Here is a 19,834-nt window from a genome sequence, read left to right on the forward strand (position 1 = left end):
AGCCTAGTCTACAAAGCAAGTCCAGGGCAGCCAAAGCTACACAAGAGAAACCCTGTCTCAAAAACAAAAACTCTTTCTCAGGTGGCCAAAAGACCATTGAGGGAGGAGGGTATGATTTCGGAATGTTAGTAAGCACAGGGCCCTGCAAGAGACATGGGGGCGGTATTTAATGGCTAAGAACTGAAACTCTCCGGAACCCATCCCTGACTCTAGTTAATTTTGCCTTTCACAGGCTGGGAGATGGTCCCTCTGGGCGGAACCTATCCGTAGCTAATGCCTAACATAAGCTAACTCCAAGCCGCTGCCCTGGAAACTACAACGCCCATAACCCTTTGGGGGCACTCGTGCATTGTGAGATGTTGCGCCTTTTCTTCCTAAAACAAACAAACAAACAAACAAAACAAAACAAAACAAAAAAAACGGCCCCTCAGGCCGAATTGTGGAAATTTTCCATCCTTCCCCGCGAGACACCAGAATCCTCCTCTTCCGCCCCATGCCCGGATATCAGTGGCCATGACCATAGAAACTGGCTGCTAGAGGCTCCCATACTCGCTCTCCCGACCCTCATTTCCGCCGGAAGTGATCTGTAGTTACAAGTGCCCGTCCTTCCTTGCACGCGCGGGCTCCGGGTACCTAGTTCTAGGTCCCGGTCGCCGAGTTCTACCACAATGGCGGCCGCCACCCTATTACGATCGACGACCCGCTTCAGCGGTGAGAGGGGGCGTGTTGGGCGCAGGCAGCCTGGAGACCTGAGGGGCGCCGAGGGTAGCTGGGTTCGGATCCACTCCCTGACTCCAAGCGCCTTTCCCCGCAGGTCTCTGCGCCTGCCCGACCCCATTTCTGCAAGGTCGGCTGCGGACGCTGAAGGCCCCGGCATCGCCCTTCTTGTGTCGCGGCCTCGCTGTAGAGGCCAAGAAGACCTACGTACGCGACAAGCCCCATGTGAACGTGGGTACCATCGGCCATGTGGACCACGGCAAGACCACCCTGACCGCGGCCATCACGAAAAGTGAGTGGGGCTTGGGTTGGGGGCGTCCAACAGTGCCCTGTCAGCCGGAAGGACCAGAGCCAGAGAGTAGGGTGTCTGTAGTCCAGTGAAGTTTACTCTGGCGCCAAAGGACAAGACAGACGAGGGGTGGTTTGGAAGATGCAGGAAGTCAGATTCTCTGCACAAGAACTCCGAGTTGCAAACTGAAACAGTCTCAATAGCATCTCTGTGGAGTGGGTCTGTAAGGAGATGCTGTCAATGGACAAGTTAAAGCGTTAGTGACAGGGGCGGACACCTCGAACAATTCTTTCTGCCGCTCCCTTCTCTTCCAAAGTTATCTTTTCTAGAAGAAGTGGAAATTTTAGGGCGATTTACCAGCCCCACCCCACCCCCCCGCTCCGCACGTTGTTTATATGAGGGATCTAGGCATGGGCCCCAGCCTCTTCTGCAGCTCGGAACCCAAGTTGCGAGGTGTGTTCTCTTCCTCCGGTAGTTCTAGCCGAGGGAGGTGGAGCTAAGTTCAAGAAGTACGAGGAGATAGACAATGCCCCAGAGGAGCGAGCTCGGGGCATCACCATCAATGCAGCCCATGTGGAGTATAGCACTGCTGCCCGACACTATGCCCACACAGACTGCCCTGGTCATGCAGATTATGTTAAGGTGAGGTTTGCTGGGGACAGCCAGAACCTGCTTCAGGTCAGCGGAGGTTTGAGGGGAGGGGGGGGGCGGAGTTATAAGATAGCGGTGGTATTTGGCTACAAGGATTTGTGGCCATGGCTGTGGGTGGTGAGGACATGGCAGCGATGAGGATCTTCACAGCTACCTCTAGTTAGATGAGGCGATTGAGGAGGTCCCTGAACTAAGCTGACCTTCCTCTTCCACCCAGAATATGATCACAGGCACCGCCCCTCTGGATGGCTGTATCCTGGTGGTGGCAGCTAATGATGGCCCCATGCCCCAGACCCGAGAGCACTTACTACTCGCTAAACAGGTACCGGGGTCTGAGTGGGATGGAAGGTGAGTGAGAAACTGCCTGTCTTGGGATAGTGTCTCAGCTGCTTTTCTCACCTGCAGATCGGGGTGGAGCACGTTGTTGTGTATGTGAACAAGGCAGACGCCGTCCAGGACGCAGAGATGGTGGAGTTAGTAGAACTAGAAATCCGGGAGCTGCTCACTGAGTTTGGCTATAAAGGAGAGGAGACCCCAGTCATCGTAGGCTCTGCTCTCTGTGCCCTGGAGCAGCGTGATCCTGAGCTGGGCGTGAAGTCAGTGCAGAAGCTGCTGGATGCCGTGGACACTTACATCCCGGTGCCCACCCGGGACCTGGAGAAGCCCTTTCTGCTCCCTGTAGAGTCAGTGTACTCCATTCCTGGTGAGGCCTGTGCTCACACCCGTCCCCACAGGAGCCACCTAGCCTGAGGTCCCCCGTGACCTGTTGTGTTTCTTTCTAGGCCGGGGCACAGTAGTGACAGGTACACTAGAGCGTGGCATTTTGGAGAAGGGTGACGAGTGTGAGTTGCTGGGACACAACAAGAACATTCGCACTGTGGTAACAGGTATCAGAAGGGAGGACTTCAGATCCGAGGGCGAGCTCCGCACGATCCTTCCCCGAGTATGTCTTCACCTTCCTTCAGCCTCAGCCCACCTTCCCTTTTGTCTTCTTCCCCCTAGGCATTGAGATGTTCCACAAGAGCCTGGAGAGGGCTGAGGCAGGGGACAACCTGGGCGCTCTGGTCCGAGGCTTAAAGCGGGAGGATCTGAGGCGTGGCTTGGTCATGGTCAAGCCAGGCTCCATGCAGCCCCACCAGAAGGTGGAGGCCCAGGTGAGGGCTCCAGGTGGCGGCTTGGCAGGGCTGAGGCAAGTTGTCCCTTGCACAGAAGGGCCTCCAGGCAGGTCGTCCCATCCTTATTCCTCTCCTCTAGGTTTATATCCTCAGCAAGGAGGAGGGTGGCCGCCACAAACCCTTTGTATCTCATTTTATGCCTGTCATGTTCTCCCTGACCTGGGACATGGCCTGTCGTGTCATCTTGCCTCCAGGAAAGGTATATTGGGCTTGGGGATATGAAAGGTGTAAAACTGGGTGGTAGTGGCGGGGTCTTTAATCCACGATACACACCTTTAATCCCAGCACTCAGGAAGCAGAAACAGGCAGAATTCAAGGCTAGACTCATCTATAGAGGGGGTTCCAGAACATCCAGGGCTACACAAAAAAAACCATGTCTTGGAAAACAAAAAAAGTAAGAGTAAAAGGGGAGTTCTTCCTAAAGATGAAGCATGACACACGTTAGCCTTTTCTTTGGGTGGAAAGGCCTAGATGAGAGATGACAGCTTATCCAGATGAAGATAAAAGTTTAGTGCCAGCATTTACGCAAATGCTGTAGAAAAGAGTATATCACGGGCAGTGGTAGAACTCGCCTTTAATCCCAGCACTTGAGGCAGAGGCATGTTGATTTCTGAGTTCAAGGCCAGCCTGGGCTACAGAGCTAGTTCTAGGCCAGCCAAGGCTACACAGACTCTTATCCCAAATATCCAAAAGAAAAAAAGTGTGTGTGCTAAGTTTCATGGATCATGGAGGGCTCAGAAAAGTCCTGTTGCCTGAAACCACATAGTACCAAATTCCTCATCATGGGCCCTTTTACTTTTTCCTGCTGTTTCCTGGGCCTAGCAACAGGAAGGATGAAGCTGTTCCTGGACGGACTCTCCAGCCTGTTGAGCTTTCCCATAATTGAGCCCCAACTGCCAGCAGCTGGTGACTGCCTTGCCCTTCTCCCTCCCTGTTAGGAACTTGCCATGCCTGGGGAGGACCTGAAGCTCAGCCTTGTCTTACGGCAGCCCATGATCTTAGAGAAAGGCCAGCGCTTCACCTTGAGGGATGGCAACAAGACCATCGGGACTGGCCTTGTCACTGACATACCAGCCATGACAGAGGAGGACAAGAACATCAAATGGAGCTGAGGCTGGACTTGTGCTCAGGTTGGTGAGCTTAAAGCTGCCCTGGTCAGCGTTCCCTCCTGTGGACACAAGCTGTATCCAAGCAGAGTGCAACTGTGGACATTTCTCTTGCTCACAAGGAGTGGCCTGCCAGGAGAGGTAGGCAAATAAACTGTTGATGAACAATTCAACCTGTGTTGTGTGTCTTCTGTGTTAAGTAGGGAATGTGGGGGAGCACTGGATTTGGGGTACCCTGCAGCCATTTGAGCCATCAAGTCCATTACTGGCATACAGACTCAAAGCCATCATCAGTGCTGTGACAGCTTGAGAAAAAGTCAATTCAGTGGCCACCTGGGTTCAGCTCGGTGCTAATCATGTCTTTGCTTTTCTGTGTCTACTAGGTTAATACCTGGCTTCCTTTTATATCTGACTTCAGATCTAGCACTTAGTACTGAAGTATAGGTTTAACTGTAGCAAACCTGTATCGTTTGTATTGTGTGTTTGATGGGTCATCACTGCTTCCAAGCAAAGATAAGCTTAACTTGACTTTCAGGTCTAAGAGCCTTTCCTAGCTTGTATGATGGCCCCCTGGGTTCAATTCTTGGCACCAAATATACATAGAATATTAAGGCTTTGAAACACCTGCCAAACAAATGCACAAACAACCGGCCAAAACTCCTAAAACAGCAAGGGATGGTGGTACACGCCCATAGCCTCAGCACATCAGAGGCAGGAAGGAGGAAGGGCCAACTTATCTGAAATCCTGTCTCAACACAAAAACTCAGGAACTCAATGAACATAAACAAGACTGTAACTTGGGGTACTTAGGAGTAAATGTTCTTAGACCCAATCTTACAATTGTTTTGAGAAACCAAAAAACCTGGTCTTCGACCTCAATATTGAGACAAGCACATTAGGGTTTCAGAGTTTTGGCTCTGCTGGGACTGCACCTACAGCCTCATGCATACCAGACCTTCTACGGCAACAGGATCAGGTAAGGAAAGACATGTATGGAAAACCACAAAAATACCATCCAGCGCAGTTCCTGATATTGTGTAAGCTAAACTGCCTTCCAGTTTTTTGTTTTTAAGATTTTATTATGTATACAGTGTTCTGCCTGCATGTACACCTGCAGGCCAGAAGAGGGCACCAGACCCCATTATAGATGGTTGTGAGCCACCATGTGGTTGCTGGGAATTGAACTTGGGACCTCTGGAAGAGCAGTCAGTGCTCTTAACCTCTGAGCCATCTCTCCAGCCCTGCCTTCCAAGTTTTAGGATACTTGCCTAGAGATGACAAACTTTAATCTTACCAGAAGTTCAAGTACAGTGGCGGCGGCACCCTCTAGTTGTAGGCATATTCAACCCACCATTGCTTCTTGGCTTCCCTTTACCACTGTCCTGAGGGAGTTCAGTGTCAGCCTTCGTTGTTTACCCTGTCCCCCTCTCAATATAGTCATACCCAGATTCTGGCAGCGTTTCCTGCCGTCCACATTCTCTTTATGATGGCCCGCAGGGGCCCTTATAGGCCTCTGCTAAGCACTATCTCTCTTTAGTCCTCTGCTTCCTTAAGAATATTTTGTTGGGCTGGAGACAACTAAGTGGTTAAGAGCACTGCCTGCTCTTCCAAAGGTCCTGAGTTCAATTCCCAGCAACCACATGGTGGCTCACAGCCATCGATGAGATCTGATGCCCTCTTCTGGTGTACAGGCGCTCATAACTGCCTGTAACTACAGTTTAGGGTATCTGACACACACATATGGACAAAATGTTTTACATGGAGGGGAAAAACTGACGAGCTCAGTACTAGTATAGGTGAACCCATAAATGTGATGTTTTTGAAAGTCAAAACTACAGGCAGGTTAAGTTAGTTTAAAATTTTATTTTTTTTTTATTTTTTTAAAATTTTTTTTATGTAATAAAAAGTAAAAGTCCTTGAGGCATCTGTCTGTCGGTCTCTCACACAGGACACTCAAGTTAATGGGGAAGAACAGGGGGCCCAAGTTTGAGGTTATAAATAATAGAAAATAAAAGATCTTCCGTTTCCAGCGGGTGGGGGGTGGGGGGACAGATGAGAGGATGGGAGGACAAGACTGGGTGGGACCCGGCAGGGACAGAGCAGGAACCTCCCCCACCCCTGCTGGACCCCAGCCCTGCCCACTTCAAGGACCTCTCCCATTCAAGGTGCTTGGCAGGAATTCCCCAGCTCCCCAAGGGAAAGGGGTTGGGGGCGGGGCTAGGACTGGTCCGAGCTGCTGGGGGAAGAGACATAGATCACTCTTCCCTCCACTCATGGAGGTCTCAGGTCGCGGCCAGGACAATCTTCAGTTCCCCGGGGGGTGGAAGGGGAGCTGCTGGGAGGGATGAGATTGAACTGGTTGGAGGGGAGAGAGAGAGAGCAGGAGCATTAGAACCCGAGCAGCTGTCCCTCTGTCAATGCGTCCAGGGGGTATGGGGGTGTGGGGAGGAGCGGCCTCCTCCAGGAGTCTCGGGGCTGTCAGAAGCACAGGTCAATCGCTGTTTCCCAGTAGGCCAGAGCCCTTACTTAGTTGCCCAGCTCAGCCCCCCACGCCCCAGTCTGGCCCTGTCTGCTGCGCTGACCTTACCTCGGCTAAGTCAGGAGACAGTCGGGGTCACTGAGAGCTGGGGAGGCAGTGGGGAGGGGGGCTGCTGGATCACAACTGAGCGAGGACGGAGGGAAGCAAAGGACAGAGCCAGGAGCAAGCCCCTGGCGGCGGCGACTGTGGCTTCTGCCCACCCTACATACTTCACAGACAGGTGTGGGTCGGCGGGCGCCCTCTGGGACAGCCCTGCCTCCAAGACCCCTCAATCCCCACCCAGAACCCGTGCATCCTGCCCCACCTGCAGCCCCTCAGCTCTTCCATGCCAAATTCCCCCAGCTAACGAGAACTCACGAATCCTGTCATCGGCTCCTCCTGGAAATCCAGGCGCCTGGCCAGGCTGCTCACCTTGGGGGTGTCCGATGTAGGGGTAGGGTGAGGGTGTGGAAGCTGAGAGTGCAGGCACCCCACTCGGGGGCACCGCGCCTTGGGGGGGGCCCCCATGGCCTTGAGGGGGGTGCAGCAGCATCACCTGGGGCGGGTGGGGAGCCCCAGGGTGTGGGGGCGGGGCTGCTGTGACTCCAGTTTGGACATGGGCCTGTAAAGAGAATTAGCTTCAGCGCCTTATCAAGGCAGGATGGCAAAGTGGTACACACACACTCTGAAAAGGGCAAAAAAAGAGAAGCAGCAAACCCTGGGTTCCTACCTGGGTAACATGGGCCATGTTGGTGAAGCCGTGGGGAAGCTGCTGGTGGGGATGGATGGCATACACAGCAGCTGGCTGGGGGAAGCTGCTCTGAGGGGACTGGGCAGAAGGTCCCGGTGGTAGAGAAGGCGGCGTGCCTGTTAGGGCCCCTGGATGGTACAGATTCTGCTGTGGTTGTCCACTGCCCAGGTGTGGGGCCTGCCCCGCCTGGTGCTGCGGGAGTGAAGAGGAGTATGAGGGTCACCCATTCTGCTATGTAGGCAAACCACCTGCTCACGCCATTTCTCTGGAGAGTGATCCAGTTCTACCCAGCTCCCTTCCAGCCACCCATTCCTGGCTCAACAGCTCAAACCTCCCAGCCCAATGCCCCACTGCAGGCACCTGAACGGGACTGGGGGCCGCATGCTGGGACTGTGGCTGGCTCCCAGTAGGCGTGGTGGCCGGCTGCGGTTGGTGGCCATGGAGCTGTGTGGCATGGTGTGGATAGGACTGGTGAACAGTGGCTGCAGCAGGAAGGGAGAGAGACCTAGTGAGCACACCACATGGACAGAGGCCCACAGCCCACTGAAGGAGTGGGCACCAGAACTCACCGTAGAGGGCTTGGGGGGTGGGCTGCTCTGCAGAGGGGTACTGAGGGGTGGAAGATGACACAATGGCCTGGGGGTGGCTTCCCGACGTCAACATTCGTGGGTTACTTTGAAGCATAGGGGCAAACACCGGCTGGTGGAAGAAACAGCAAAGCCGTGAGGGAAGCAGGCTGAGCCTCAACAGTTATCTTAAAGATACTCTAACAACCTTAATTCAGAGGGAAAAACTGAGAGCAAGGGTTCAATGTCTTGTTACAGGAATCATATTCCAACACACTTGCCAATGCCACAGCTGGCCACCACCATTCAGAATAACCCTGCTCCATTACTCAGCGGATCTCAGAGGTGGGCTCTGTACCTGTGAAGGGTAGTGCGCCATGGGCTGCATCATGGCAGGCTGGCCTGGGAACTGCTGTGGGTTGTAAGGGATGTAGGAGGAATAAGGTGTGGCAGCCACCAGGGGTGGGCCAGCAGCAGCAGCAGCAGCCTGCATCATTGGCGGGGCTGAGGCTGGCTGGTGTTGGTCAGAGCGCTGTGGGGGAAGTGAACCTGTGTGTGGAGGGAAAACAGACAAAGCTCAACCTTCACCTGCCAGGAGGCCTAGGCAACCCCAAGTGTCCTTCCCAACCCTGCTCACCTTTTGCACCCCGGTACTTGCCCTGCTGCCCAGGCACTGAATTGGATACAGGATATGGATACATCTGAGGTGCCTAAGAATAAGAACTGGGACTCAACAGGTGCCCATCAACGAGCGAACAAGCCTGAGCAGGCCTCTCAGCACTTTCCTTGGGCTCACCTAGTCTCTCCTACCTGCACAGCTGGCCCCATGTGGATCTGAGGTATATATGAGATGTACTGGGGACTGTAGAGCCCACTTTGGCCTGCTGTCAGCACCGGTATGGAAGGTGTTGAGTGAGTACGGGGCCCGGGTGAAGTTGGGGTACTGGTAGATTTGTTCTGTGAGAAACAAGAGAGGACATTTTACTTCTGTAATCCCACTCCAGCCTTTCTAAATCCATGGACTGCTGGGTGCCAAATATCCTATACTTTTTCCTTAGGGCTTTATAGCAAACCACAAGATGGGCATTCTCAAATTCAGAGAGGGTGAGTGGTGCCTGAAACCCAGAAGCCCCATGAGTACACCAGTTAAAGCCAAGTCAGTTGATTCTGTGAAGCTCCAAGTCCTAACCCTCAGACAGTTGCCATGTAAGAACCAAAGCAACCTGTCAGAATCCATCAGCGGCCCTCATCACCTAACTGACAAGGTCACTGTTCTTCCCAAAACAGAAAGTGACAGCGACAGGACTATCTGCTATCCTGACAGCAAAGTGCTCTCCTGTACTGCTCTACTTACTGTCCCCTCAAGGTAACCCAAGTACAGCTACACATAACAGTTGCCAGCTCACCACAGACAGCAGAGGCTTTGTTGGATTGAACTCCTTGGCATTGGGGTTCAAAGTAGACTTCTTTACTTGTCTGTAAGAGAAAATGAAGCCAGCTGTCGAGCCATGCCCTTCACCAGCTGATAAACACCAAAGACCCTCACCACCCACCACCACTTACTCAGTAACAGGGCCTTCCTCTTTGTCATCTCCCTTGATGAGACCCACTGGGGGACTGCCAGTCTGGCTCGGGCAAGGTGGTAGGAGCTGGTCTGGTCCCTCAGTAGCCCCTACTGCTGCCAGGGGTGGTTTGTCTTCCTTATCCAATGTGGACTCTGTCTTGGAGGAGCCTGGGGATCCCATGGGATCAGTCGTCAACAGGCCATCCACCTCCTTCTCTTTTCCTTTGGCCTCTTCTTTTAAGACGCGGGAAGGAAATGGATCCAGGCTCGTCTCAGGGGAGCTGCTAGGTTGGAGCTGGGAGGAGAAACACACCATGTATCATGCTATCCGCTGCAGGCCCCGGTTTACATTTCCTACACACTCCTCCGTGCTGCAGCTCACCTTCCCATCTACTGGGCCTGGGCCTCACACACCCCACATCCTGCTTCCTGCTGGGCTCCTCTCAAGAGTCACTCACCTTAAACTGGGCCCCAAACTTCCTCAGTTCTTCCAACTGAAATCGTTTTTGTTCATTCTGAAGGCCAGGGACTATGAGAAAACAGTGAAATAAGGAGAAAACCACTTTTTTCCCTGAAGAATTACACAACACTAGTTAGTAGTAGTCCAAGACAAGAAACCAAAAAACGAGCTGTTGAGAATCTCAAGAGAAATGAAATCCATGGGCAGATTGAGCACTGCTTTTGAATCCCAACAAACTTCCAAAGGGAAATGCTCGCCTAAGTAAATGGGACCAGACAGTAAAACTGCCCTCACCTTTCCCAGCTATCCGGGCCAGCTCTTGGGCCTCCAAAGTCCTACTGGACTCCTTGGTTGGGAGTTCTTTCACTAAGGAGCGAGAGAAGGAAGGAGGGAGGGAGAGGGAGGAGGAGAGAGAGACTAAGATTCTGCTATCCAGTTACACCCACAGCTCTCAACAATTCACCTGGTTCTTACCATCTGTGGGGGGCAGGGAGATTTTTGGAGATGCTGGGGAAATGGAGCCTGCGCCAGGATCCACAACTGATGATGTCACAGGGATGGAGGCAGAGGACACCACTACTGAACCAATGGGAGGCTCAGGACAGGAAGCTGAGACTGGGGCAGGGGCAGCCGACTTGGGAGACCTTGGAGGGTACATCCGGCCCACTGGAAGAAAAGGGAGCGCCACACACTGGTTACTGGAGGCCAAGCCACAGTGCACGTAAGGCGAGACACAGGAAATTTATAAGCTTTCTTACACTCAGGGTCACAGCTTCTCCAGGTCTAAAATGCTGGTAACAAAACTAAAGTTTCAATAGAACACCTCACAACCAGCCACAACTTAAGACATGCTTAGAATTCAGGGAAACTGAAGTTCTTGCCCCAAAAAAGGTCTTTAAATTCAGGAGCCATACACACAACCCAAGCATTTACAAACTGTCTCCCAGCAGTTCAACAACTCGACCCATTCACCTTGACTGCCCCCCAACCTGGTGCCAACCCCACTGACACTCTACCTGCAGGGGCTGGAGGGACAGCAGCTTCTCCAGAAGGCCTACTGTTGGGTGAAGACAAAGTCTTGGCGCCTCTCAGAGGCCGCTGTGCCTTGGGGGACATGCGGGAAGGGCCTTTTTTTTTTTTTTTTTTTTTAAAGGTAAAGAAAGAAAATAGCTGCTTATTACAAGAACATGGATCCATCATCCTAACAACCACTTAAACCCTATCTTCTCTCTTTTGCCAAATATACAGCATAACCTACCTCCATTGATACCACGCGCCTCGGACCCAGGGCCAGGGCTGCTGTTGTCAAGATGGTGAGGGCCACGAGGTGGCAAAGAGCTAAGGCCAGGCCGACCTCCTCGAGAACTGCTGCATCGAACTCCTCCCCGGGGACCTTCCCGAACTCGTTGAGGCAGAGGAATATACTTCCCCTCCCTGGGAAAAGACCTAAAGTAAGGAATGCCCCCAAATCCATACACTTTTAATAACACGGAGCCCTTTCTTTCCAAATCAACCTCCACACCTGCCTTCAGCTTTCGCCATCATGCTTGATCTGTCATAGACCAATGAATGCAGCTATGGGTTTATGACATTATTGCTCAACCTAGAACCAATCCAAGTAGCCAAGAGCTTCATAATTTTACCACTCTTCATCTATCAGAATAGCCAAGGAAACACTTTTATGAGGTGCTGAGCATATACAATTTCATATTTGTGATGGAAGAAACAGTACACAAAAAATATATTAATGAGGAAAAACTACAGTGTGCTGGAGAGATGGCTCAAAGGTTAAGAGCACTAGCTGTTCTTCCAAAGGTCCTGAGTTCAATTCCCAGCAACCACATGGTGGCTCACAACCATCTATAATGAGATCCAGTGCTCTCTTCTGGTGTGCAGGCACACACGCAGGCAGAATACTTTGTAAATAATAAATTCCCAGCAACCATGCATAATGTGATCGCATGCCCTCTTCTGGCCTGCAGGTGTACATACAGGCAGAGCATTGTATACATCATCATAATAAAAACATTAAACCCCCAAAAAACAAAACAACCAAAATTAAATCTCTAAACTGTGCTCTTGCTGAAAATTCAACTTTCTAGGTTTTAGTCTAAACCTCAAAACGGGAACCACCATTAGGTATTAACCCACAGTCAGTCAGGTGGTAAGGTTTAACAATAGTGTACAAAAGCTCTCGGCCCAGGCCCAGGCCCTACTGTAAGCCCCAGTTGTTACCTAGACACCAAGCTGGGGCTCTCCCTCCCAGACCCCTGCCGCTGGACTGCACTGTGCTTCTCCTCCTCCGTCCGCCCATCATCGTTTTCCATGGCAATCCGTAGGCGGTACTGGGGGCTTGATTCAATCTCTCGAGCTAACTGGGCTGCACGCAGCTCCCGCTGTCGAAACTCTTCCGAGTTGTCCTTTTCTAAAGGAACCCTGAGAATACACCCAAAATGTCATCATCCTGGTGCAAGGAAATGATAAAAGGACAAAAGTCTGTGGCATTAAACCTAATACTTCAAGACTTAAAAAAAAAAAAAAAAAAAAAAAAAAAGAAATAGTATTGAGGGCTGAACCTAGGACCTTGCAAATGTCAGACAAGTGATCCATTACTGAACTTAACCCCCAATTCAGTCAGTATATTTTCAGACAGCTGCCAAGGATCTGTTCTGAACCTTATACTCTGGGAGCTCAGATTAGGTTAGTAAGCACCTTCCACCCCCAAGCTTGTTTTTGCTTTTTGCAGCAGAATTAGCAGGTTTACCACCCACCACACTAGTGAAACTAGGGGTGAAACGGTACATGCTTCTGGGGGAGATATTACAATTAATCAGGAACAGGAATTAGGTCAGCCAATTTACTATAAAGATTTATCCACCATGGACTGGAAACCTTCAACAGTTTTGAGATGGGGCCAAGGGTATGCCAATGTTTCTACAGGGAGTGAAAAAATATGGTTGCCGACAAAACTTATAAAGATTAGATCTGACCAGGAAGATCTCTTGGTACCTAAAACACACTGGTCTTTTCAAGGGGATAAAACTCAGGTCCTTATACTAACACAGTGCACACATTACGGCCAAGCTGCATTCCCTGGGTAACAAAGCTGTGTCTACCACATGAAAAACAAGTCAGCATGCAAACCAGGATGGAGGACCACATATAAACACACACCATACGAAGACTGTCCTTCAGAGGGCTGCTATACTGACAGTAAGCCCTGCTTCCCACCCACCCACCACCATCACCCTCAAGCTCCCAAAACACCTACGTGTAAGAAGACAGACTGCTGTCATAGGTGGTCTTCACTCCATAGTTTTCTTCATTAAATTTGAACATCTCGTTGGGATCCCATCCATTGGACTAAGAGAACAGGAAGAATGTTACAGTCAGGCAAGGAGGGGAGAGATGGCATGATGCCCTTTCCTTTCCAGTAAGTTAAAAACGTAAAGACTCTTGTGCAAAGCAAACAAGCCAACATGCATTTGTTATCAAGATTTGTCTTTCAAAAAGTCTCACGTGGCCCAAACGCAAGGAAGCTAAGGACTGCCTGGAGCTCTGGGCTCTCGTGCTTGCACACACTAAACTCTGGAGTCAAAGGTGCTCTCACGGCTCTCTATGCATTAGTTCTCTTCTCTCTTTTTTAAGAAACTTTTTTTTTCTAATTACATTTTTGTGGGTCTGTCCTGTGGCACAGCAGGCATATCAAAGCCTGAGGAAAACCTGAGGGAATCTGTTCCTTTTATTTTCTTTCAAGAAAGAGTTTCTGGGGCTGGAGAGATGGCTCAGAGGTTAAGGGAACTGACTGCTCCTCCCAAGGCCCTGAGTTCAATTCCCAGCAACCACATGGTGGCTCACAACCATCTATAATGAGATCAGGTGCCCTCTTCTGGCCTGCAGGTGTATGTGCAGCCAGAACACTGCATACACAATAATAAATAAATATATTAAAAAAAAAAGAAAAGAAAAGAAAGAGTTTCTATATATCTTGGCTGGGACTGACTTCGTAGATCAGGCTGGCCTTGAACTCAAAAGAGACCCACCTGCCTCTGCCTCCCCAAGTGCTGGGATTGCAGGTATGCACCACTGCACTTGGCAAATCCATTCCTTTTATCATTTGACTTGGTGGCAAGCACCTTTTACCTGCTGAGCCACCTTGCCAGCCCCATTTACAAAACTTTAAATTCATCCAAGTAATTGCTGTTATGAATATGGGCCTACAAAGCTGTAACCTTATGCAGTTTTACTTCCTGTTTTCCTTTAAAGACAGACTTTTTGTTATACAGTCCAAGCTGGCCTGTATTCCCAAGGCTGGATTAGAGACATGGGTTACCACACCCAGCTTATGCTTTCTGCCACAATGAAAAACTAATACCATAAAAGCGTCAACAGTTATCAATGCAGAGAATGGAGCCCTTTTCTACCATTCTTTTCAAGAGTCAACCGTTGATTACAAGAATGGACCTCAAAACACAACGAATACCCCCAACACACACCCACACGCGCACACACGCACACCCACACACACCCATCGACAGCCCACGCTCACGGCATGCAGCGGCCGGCCCAGGGCAGGGGAGCACACCATGTCAGAGTCCAGGTCGTAGTCGTCGCTGTTGCTGTCGCCGCCCTCCCAGCGCTGGAGCACCTTCTCCTTGTGCTCCCCATTCACCTTAGAGCTCATGGCAATGGCCGAGTCAGTGAACTTGTCTGTGCGGCAGAGACGAGGAACAACGGTCAGGTGACAGAGCATCTCACCTTCACTCCCCAACCCCATCGAATTTAATAAAAAGGATATGTGTTAAAAATAAAAACCCGAGCCGGGCGTGGTGGTGCACACCTTTAATCCCAGCACTCGGGAGGCAGAAGCAGGTGGATCACTGTGAGTTCCAGGCCAGCCTGGTCTACAAAGTGAGTCCAGGACAACTAGGACTACACAGAGAGACCTTGTCTCAAAAAACCAAAAAAATATAAAAATTAAAAATAAAAACCCTCGCGGGGCATGGTGGCGCATGCCTTTAATCCCAGCACTTGGGAGGCAGAGGCAGGTGGATCTCTGTGAGTTCGAGGCCAGCCTGGTCTAAAAAAATGAGTCCGGGATAGCCAAGGCTACACAGAGAAACCCTGTCTCGAAAAAACCAAAAAAAAAAAGAAAAAAATAAAAAATAAAAAAAATAAAAACCCTCCAGAAGCAGGGGAAATTTGATTTGAGTTTGAGAAGGCCAGCTAGGGCAACACAGACTCTTCCTCAAAAACACAAACCAACAAACAAAAAAAAATACAACACATCCCAAACTACAGATCTAATAGTAATTAAAAAGCAAAGTTGGCCAGTGTGGTGGCGCACACCTTTAATCTCAGCACTCAAGAGGCAAGAGGCAGGTGGATTGCTGTGAGTTCAAGGCCAGCCTGGTCTACAAACAAAAAAAATGAGTCCAGGACAGCCAGGACTACACAGAGAAACTGTCTCAAAAACCAAACCAAACAAACAAACAAAAGAAAGCAAGCAAAAGTTGAAAACTAAACAAAGAAAATAGGAGTAACTATTGTAACTGGACTCCATTAGATATAAAAATGTTTTCAAGAGGAAACCTCATGCCAGGCATGGTGGCCCACGCCTTTAATCCCAACACTTGAATGCTGTGAGTTCAAGGCCAGCCTGGTCTACAAAGCAAGTCCAGGACAGCCAAGGCTACACAGAGAGACCCCATCTGGGGGTGGGTGGGGCAAAGAAAGCTCAGTCATCTCTACATAAGAGGCACCAGCAGATAAATCAGGGCCATGTCTTCAACCTGTGGATTTCTTCCTACTCAGTGACCCTGACACACAACAGCCCAGCACAATACCTTTAGTAGCGTAATTGAAGTCAACATTTCGGAAGTGGACAAGCAGAACATCACTTGGCTTAAACACCATGGTGTCCACAATGTCTTCCCGACGAGGCCCACCTACTGGCTCTGATGCTTTCCTGTGTACGGCGTCCACTGCCAGTTCAAACTACAAAAGCCCCATTCCAAACATTCCAGGGTCATTATCACGGGGGAAGACTGTTTCTCTCACCCTGGCTAGTATTTCAACCTCAAGTTCCCATACTGCTCTGCCTTTCTCAACACCAGCCAGAGAACTCAGCAAAGCCTCAAAACTGCCTGCTGACTGACTCCCAACACACTCTCAATTTCCCATTCCTACACAGCTTCGGAAATAAGCAAATTTGAGTACACTGACCTTTGAGCTCAGAGTCTTGAAAATGCCCTCGTAAGTGGTGCCATTTTTCACCTTTACGTCACAAGTAGAACCCTAGAATGGTGAAAGATTAAGTCACTTCAAGAAACCGAGACAGCACATTCCTTAAACACGCCAGTTTTTTAAAACTCTGACTTACCACCACCGCTGTGAGGAAATGCAGCATCCTGGAATTGTTATAGACACCTTCAAACACCTGTCACACAAGGGAAACACAAGGGGCAGCAGGTAAACACACTATTTCTTCCCACATTATTGTCTTCTGAACGTCTCTACAGGAGGAAAAACAGGTACTCACAGGTGACTGTGGGGGTCCCTTTCCGGTGCTCTGTCCCCTGTAAAAAAAAGAAAGAAACTAGTTTTAATTAACAGTGAACCACAGAAAAACGCCAACTTGCTGAGTTAGCCTATTAACTGATTAACTACCAAGATTTTTCAAACTCTCACATTAAAAACAAAAGCAGGCATTTATTGCCAAAACATTTTCTCCAAATGCATGATTAAAAATAAAAAAGCCAGCAAAATTCAATAAACAATGGCTGTCAAATGCTCGTAACAGTCAATGCAGTACAACCTTCTTTCTCCAAAGGGCCAGTACTTCATTCTTCCAATAAACCACTGCTATAATATTTAACAAATCAACAGCCCCAATTCAGTTGTGAAGGTTGCTCGGGCATCTGAGATGCTGCACCACTTGGCTTAGGCACATTACCTCCCAAAGGAAAAAAGCATTTTCAGCAGTCTTACATTCCAGATCCCAGGAGGGGCATATTCTCCACACCCCACCCTTTCGTCCTCATTACTCATTCAGCCTGTTACCCACTCTGAAGGGATCCCCAGTCGCCAGGTAACCCTGCTCCACGACGGCTGATGTAACCGGCGGTTGAGGAGGGGGCCGTTGGCGGGGCTGGGGGACCGCGCAGCCGCAAAAGCCATCTACCGGGATGCCTCGCCCGGTTTGCGCCTGCGCACTAAAGCCCACATCCCTCTTACCACCACCCCCCCTCCGGAACAGAAGCCACCGCGCCTGCGTCTAGCGCTACTCTCTCAATCGCACTGACACACCGAAAAAAAGCCGAGGGCACCCACTCCTCACTCGACACCGCCAGACTGTCCTAAACCCCCTCCATGCAACCCCTCCCTCCCCCGCCTCTGCTCTACATGTTACCGGGGCAAGCCAATGCCCGAGTCATAAGACAGCATCCGCGCGCACGTACGAGCAGGGCGCGCGCGCGCGCAGCGGCGTCCCAGCCTGCAGTCTTCCCAGTAGCCGCTGCTTCCGCGCCCCCGCCCACTCCGTTCCCCTCTTACTGGCTACACCGGGAAGAGGAGGGAGCCATCCGCTCCCAAGTCCCTCCCTCCCCATTGGTCAAACTGTGGGCCGCGCGCCCCCCCTCTATTGGCTACAGCCGGGGACCCCTTCATGCAGCTGACTCCCCATTGGCTGAAGCCGGGGACCGCGAGATCCTTCGTGGTAATGGAGCTGGGGACCCCATCACCTCCTCAGCCCCCCCAACACCCTTTTCCGACGGAGCTGGCGGGACGCGCCCCGCCTCCCCTCAGGGCCCAGACCCCAGGCGATGACTAGGCCCTGGGAGCTCAGAACCGCCCTACGGTTCCCGGAGACCGCCCGGAGATCTCTCTCGCCCTCCGACCTGTTGGCACGGGGGTCTACCCCCACCTTCACGGGGTTCCTGCCCCCCGAGAGCCCCGCTACGGCGCCGGGCCCGGGCGCGCCTCCTCCTGGGCTCTCCCCATCCTCACCTGACGCTGCCGATAGCCACTGCCCCCGGCCGCTCCTGATGCTGCTGCTGCGCTGGCGGCGGCGCGGCCAAGATGCTTTCGGCTCCGCGGCGGAGCCCACTCTCGGCAGTGACTGCAGGCCCCAGGCAGGGGGAGACAGCCGTGGGAGCCACAGTGGCGGGCAGCAGGCCTAGGAGGCTGCTGTTGGGAGGGCTAGTCCCGCTGGGAGGCCGGCGAGCCACAGCCTGTTGAATGGGGGCCGGCTGTTGGGGCTGGGAGGTCTGTTGTGGCGGCTGAGGCTTTAACATGATGGCAGCGTCCGGAAGAGAAATTAAAGAGTGAAGGGAGAGGAGGGCCCGGGGATGGGCCCCAGCTGGAGAGCGCGGGAAGCGAGAGAGATCGACGGGCAGGGGACCCGCCGTTGGCGGGCGGGGGGGAGCCCCGCGGTGTCAGGGGTGGATCGAGAAGACGGCGGCGCGAGGAAGCGCCGCGAGGCGGAAGGGGAGGGGGGGTATCTCGCGGGCCGGTGGAAAAGCGAGAGGGCGCGAGCCGGCCTGGAGCGCGTGCGCGTCGCTGGAGGAGGAGAGAGGGAGGAGCGCGGGCGGAAGCGCGGGCGGGGGAGGGGCGCGGGAGAGCGCCGCCAGGCGGCTAGTTCCGGCAAGGAGAGCAGGCTAGAGTTTGTGGGATCTGGCGGCGGGTCTGGCCCCTTGGGGCGGAAGGAGAGCCGCGCAGGCGCGTAGAGGACCTCCAGGTCTCTAGGTCCCGAGCCACCTTAAATGCTGGCGGCCGCCGTTGCTTCACAACGGCTGTGGGAGGGGCCGAAGCCGGGAAGTGGGGAAGCGCCGGCCGGCCCGCCCCTCCCACGCCGCCGGCGTAACGTCGGGAAGTCTCCGCGGTGGTGTGAGGTGTCACGTCGTAGCGTGAGGTTCTTCCGCCACTCGGGGACGGGTGGGCGGAGTCTCCAGTGCCAAAAAATCCCTAGGACAGGAAAAACCTAATGCAGGTTACTTTATGAAGGTGGGTTTTTTTTTTTTTCTTAAGGTGCTGCTCTCCATCTTACCTGCTTTAAAATATTGATGAGCATTAAAATGTTAGTTTGAGCGTATTTGCATCCTAACAAATATGCCCGATTTCAAATTAAATTGCAGGGATTCTTCTTTCCGAGATAGAGAGGCCCTGAACAGTAGCAATACAGGCTGTTTGAATCCCAGACTTCCTAAGAGTTACTACAAAATGCAACCCAAGCTATGTATGAAGGCACTATTAGAAAACCGTGGCACAGGGTCTGGAGAGATGGCTCAGAGGTTAAGAGCACTGACAGCTCTTCCAGAGGTCCTGAGTTCAATTCCCAGGAACCACATGGTGGCTCACAACCATCTATAATGAGATCTAGCATCCTCTTCTGGCCTGCAGGTGTGCATGCAGACAGAACACTGTATACATAATAATAAATCTTAAGAAACAAACAAACAAACCGCGGCACAGTGCTGGCCTATGAAGGCAGCCTTCATTCAGAATGAGCTGTGGTGGTTCACAACTTTAATCCCAGCACTGAGAAGGCAAGGTGGGAGGATCTGAAGTTTAAAGCATGCCTGGATTATATAATAAATTCCAAGTCAGCTGGGGAGACCCTGTGTCAAAAGGAGTGGAAGGTGAACATAGTTGCATGCTTTGGGCAAAAGGGTAACTAAGCCACTCAAAGCTCAAGCTAGTGGAAGATGTACATAGTTTGGCCAGACAGAGAATGGGTAAGAGTCACAACTGTTCAAGCCCTGGTTGTGCCTCAGCTGAGGAAAATGGATTTCTACACAGACGGAATAGATGGGACATGACATACTGAAAAATAATAATAAAACTTGGGGACTGGAGAGATGGCAAAGAGGTTAAGAGCACTGACTGTTCTTCCAGAGGTCCTGAGTTCAATTCCCAGCAACCACATGGTGGCTTACAACCATCTATAATGAGATATAATGCCCTCTTCTGGCATGCAGGTGTAGTGCAGGCAGAGCACTATACATAATAATTTAAAAAAACAAAACAAAAAAAACTTG

At 51.5% G+C, this 19,834-nt stretch overlaps 2 protein-coding genes across 8 annotated transcripts; one reads left to right on the forward strand and one right to left on the reverse strand.

Annotated features, from left to right (window-relative positions):
* The first annotated feature begins 544 nt into the window (after positions 1–544).
* Tufm (Tu translation elongation factor, mitochondrial) lies at positions 545–4,111 on the forward strand. 2 transcript variants are annotated; one of them, XM_051145228.1, is made up of 9 exons: positions 545–711; positions 815–1,009; positions 1,482–1,648; positions 1,875–1,979; positions 2,063–2,360; positions 2,440–2,544; positions 2,660–2,811; positions 2,912–3,031; positions 3,771–4,111. In XM_051145228.1, the coding sequence occupies exons 1-9, from the start codon at positions 669–671 to the stop codon at positions 3,942–3,944; spliced, it is 1,359 nt and encodes a 452-aa protein (XP_051001185.1). In that variant the 5' UTR covers positions 545–668; the 3' UTR covers positions 3,945–4,111. The 2 variants fall into 2 exon arrangements, with proteins under 2 accessions (XP_051001185.1, XP_051001186.1); XM_051145229.1 differs by having other exon boundaries at positions 2,660–3,031.
* Positions 4,112–5,820: 1,709 nt separating this feature from the next.
* On the reverse strand, positions 5,821–18,659 carry Atxn2l (ataxin 2 like). 6 transcript variants are annotated; one of them, XM_051145231.1, is made up of 23 exons: positions 17,805–18,658; positions 16,339–16,375; positions 16,180–16,236; positions 16,023–16,094; positions 15,644–15,794; positions 14,383–14,507; positions 13,069–13,160; positions 12,033–12,233; positions 11,056–11,231; positions 10,814–10,924; positions 10,272–10,463; positions 10,092–10,163; positions 9,796–9,866; positions 9,337–9,632; positions 9,180–9,249; positions 8,584–8,730; positions 8,411–8,483; positions 8,132–8,322; positions 7,777–7,906; positions 7,568–7,689; positions 7,187–7,399; positions 6,889–7,078; positions 5,822–6,685 (listed from the first exon to the last, which is right to left on the reverse strand). In XM_051145231.1, exons 1-23 carry the CDS (start codon positions 18,089–18,091, stop codon positions 6,531–6,533), a joined length of 3,231 nt encoding a protein of 1,076 aa, XP_051001188.1. In that variant the 5' UTR covers positions 18,092–18,658; the 3' UTR covers positions 5,822–6,530. The 6 variants fall into 6 exon arrangements, with proteins under 6 accessions (XP_051001189.1, XP_051001188.1, XP_051001187.1 ...); XM_051145230.1 differs by having other exon boundaries at positions 6,835–7,078; XM_051145234.1 differs by having other exon boundaries at positions 5,824–6,293.
* Between the last annotated feature and the right edge of the window lie 1,175 nt (positions 18,660–19,834).

The sequence above is a fragment of the Acomys russatus genome, chromosome 5, assembly GCF_903995435.1.
Source record: "Acomys russatus chromosome 5, mAcoRus1.1, whole genome shotgun sequence".
NCBI lineage: Eukaryota > Metazoa > Chordata > Mammalia > Rodentia > Muridae > Acomys > Acomys russatus.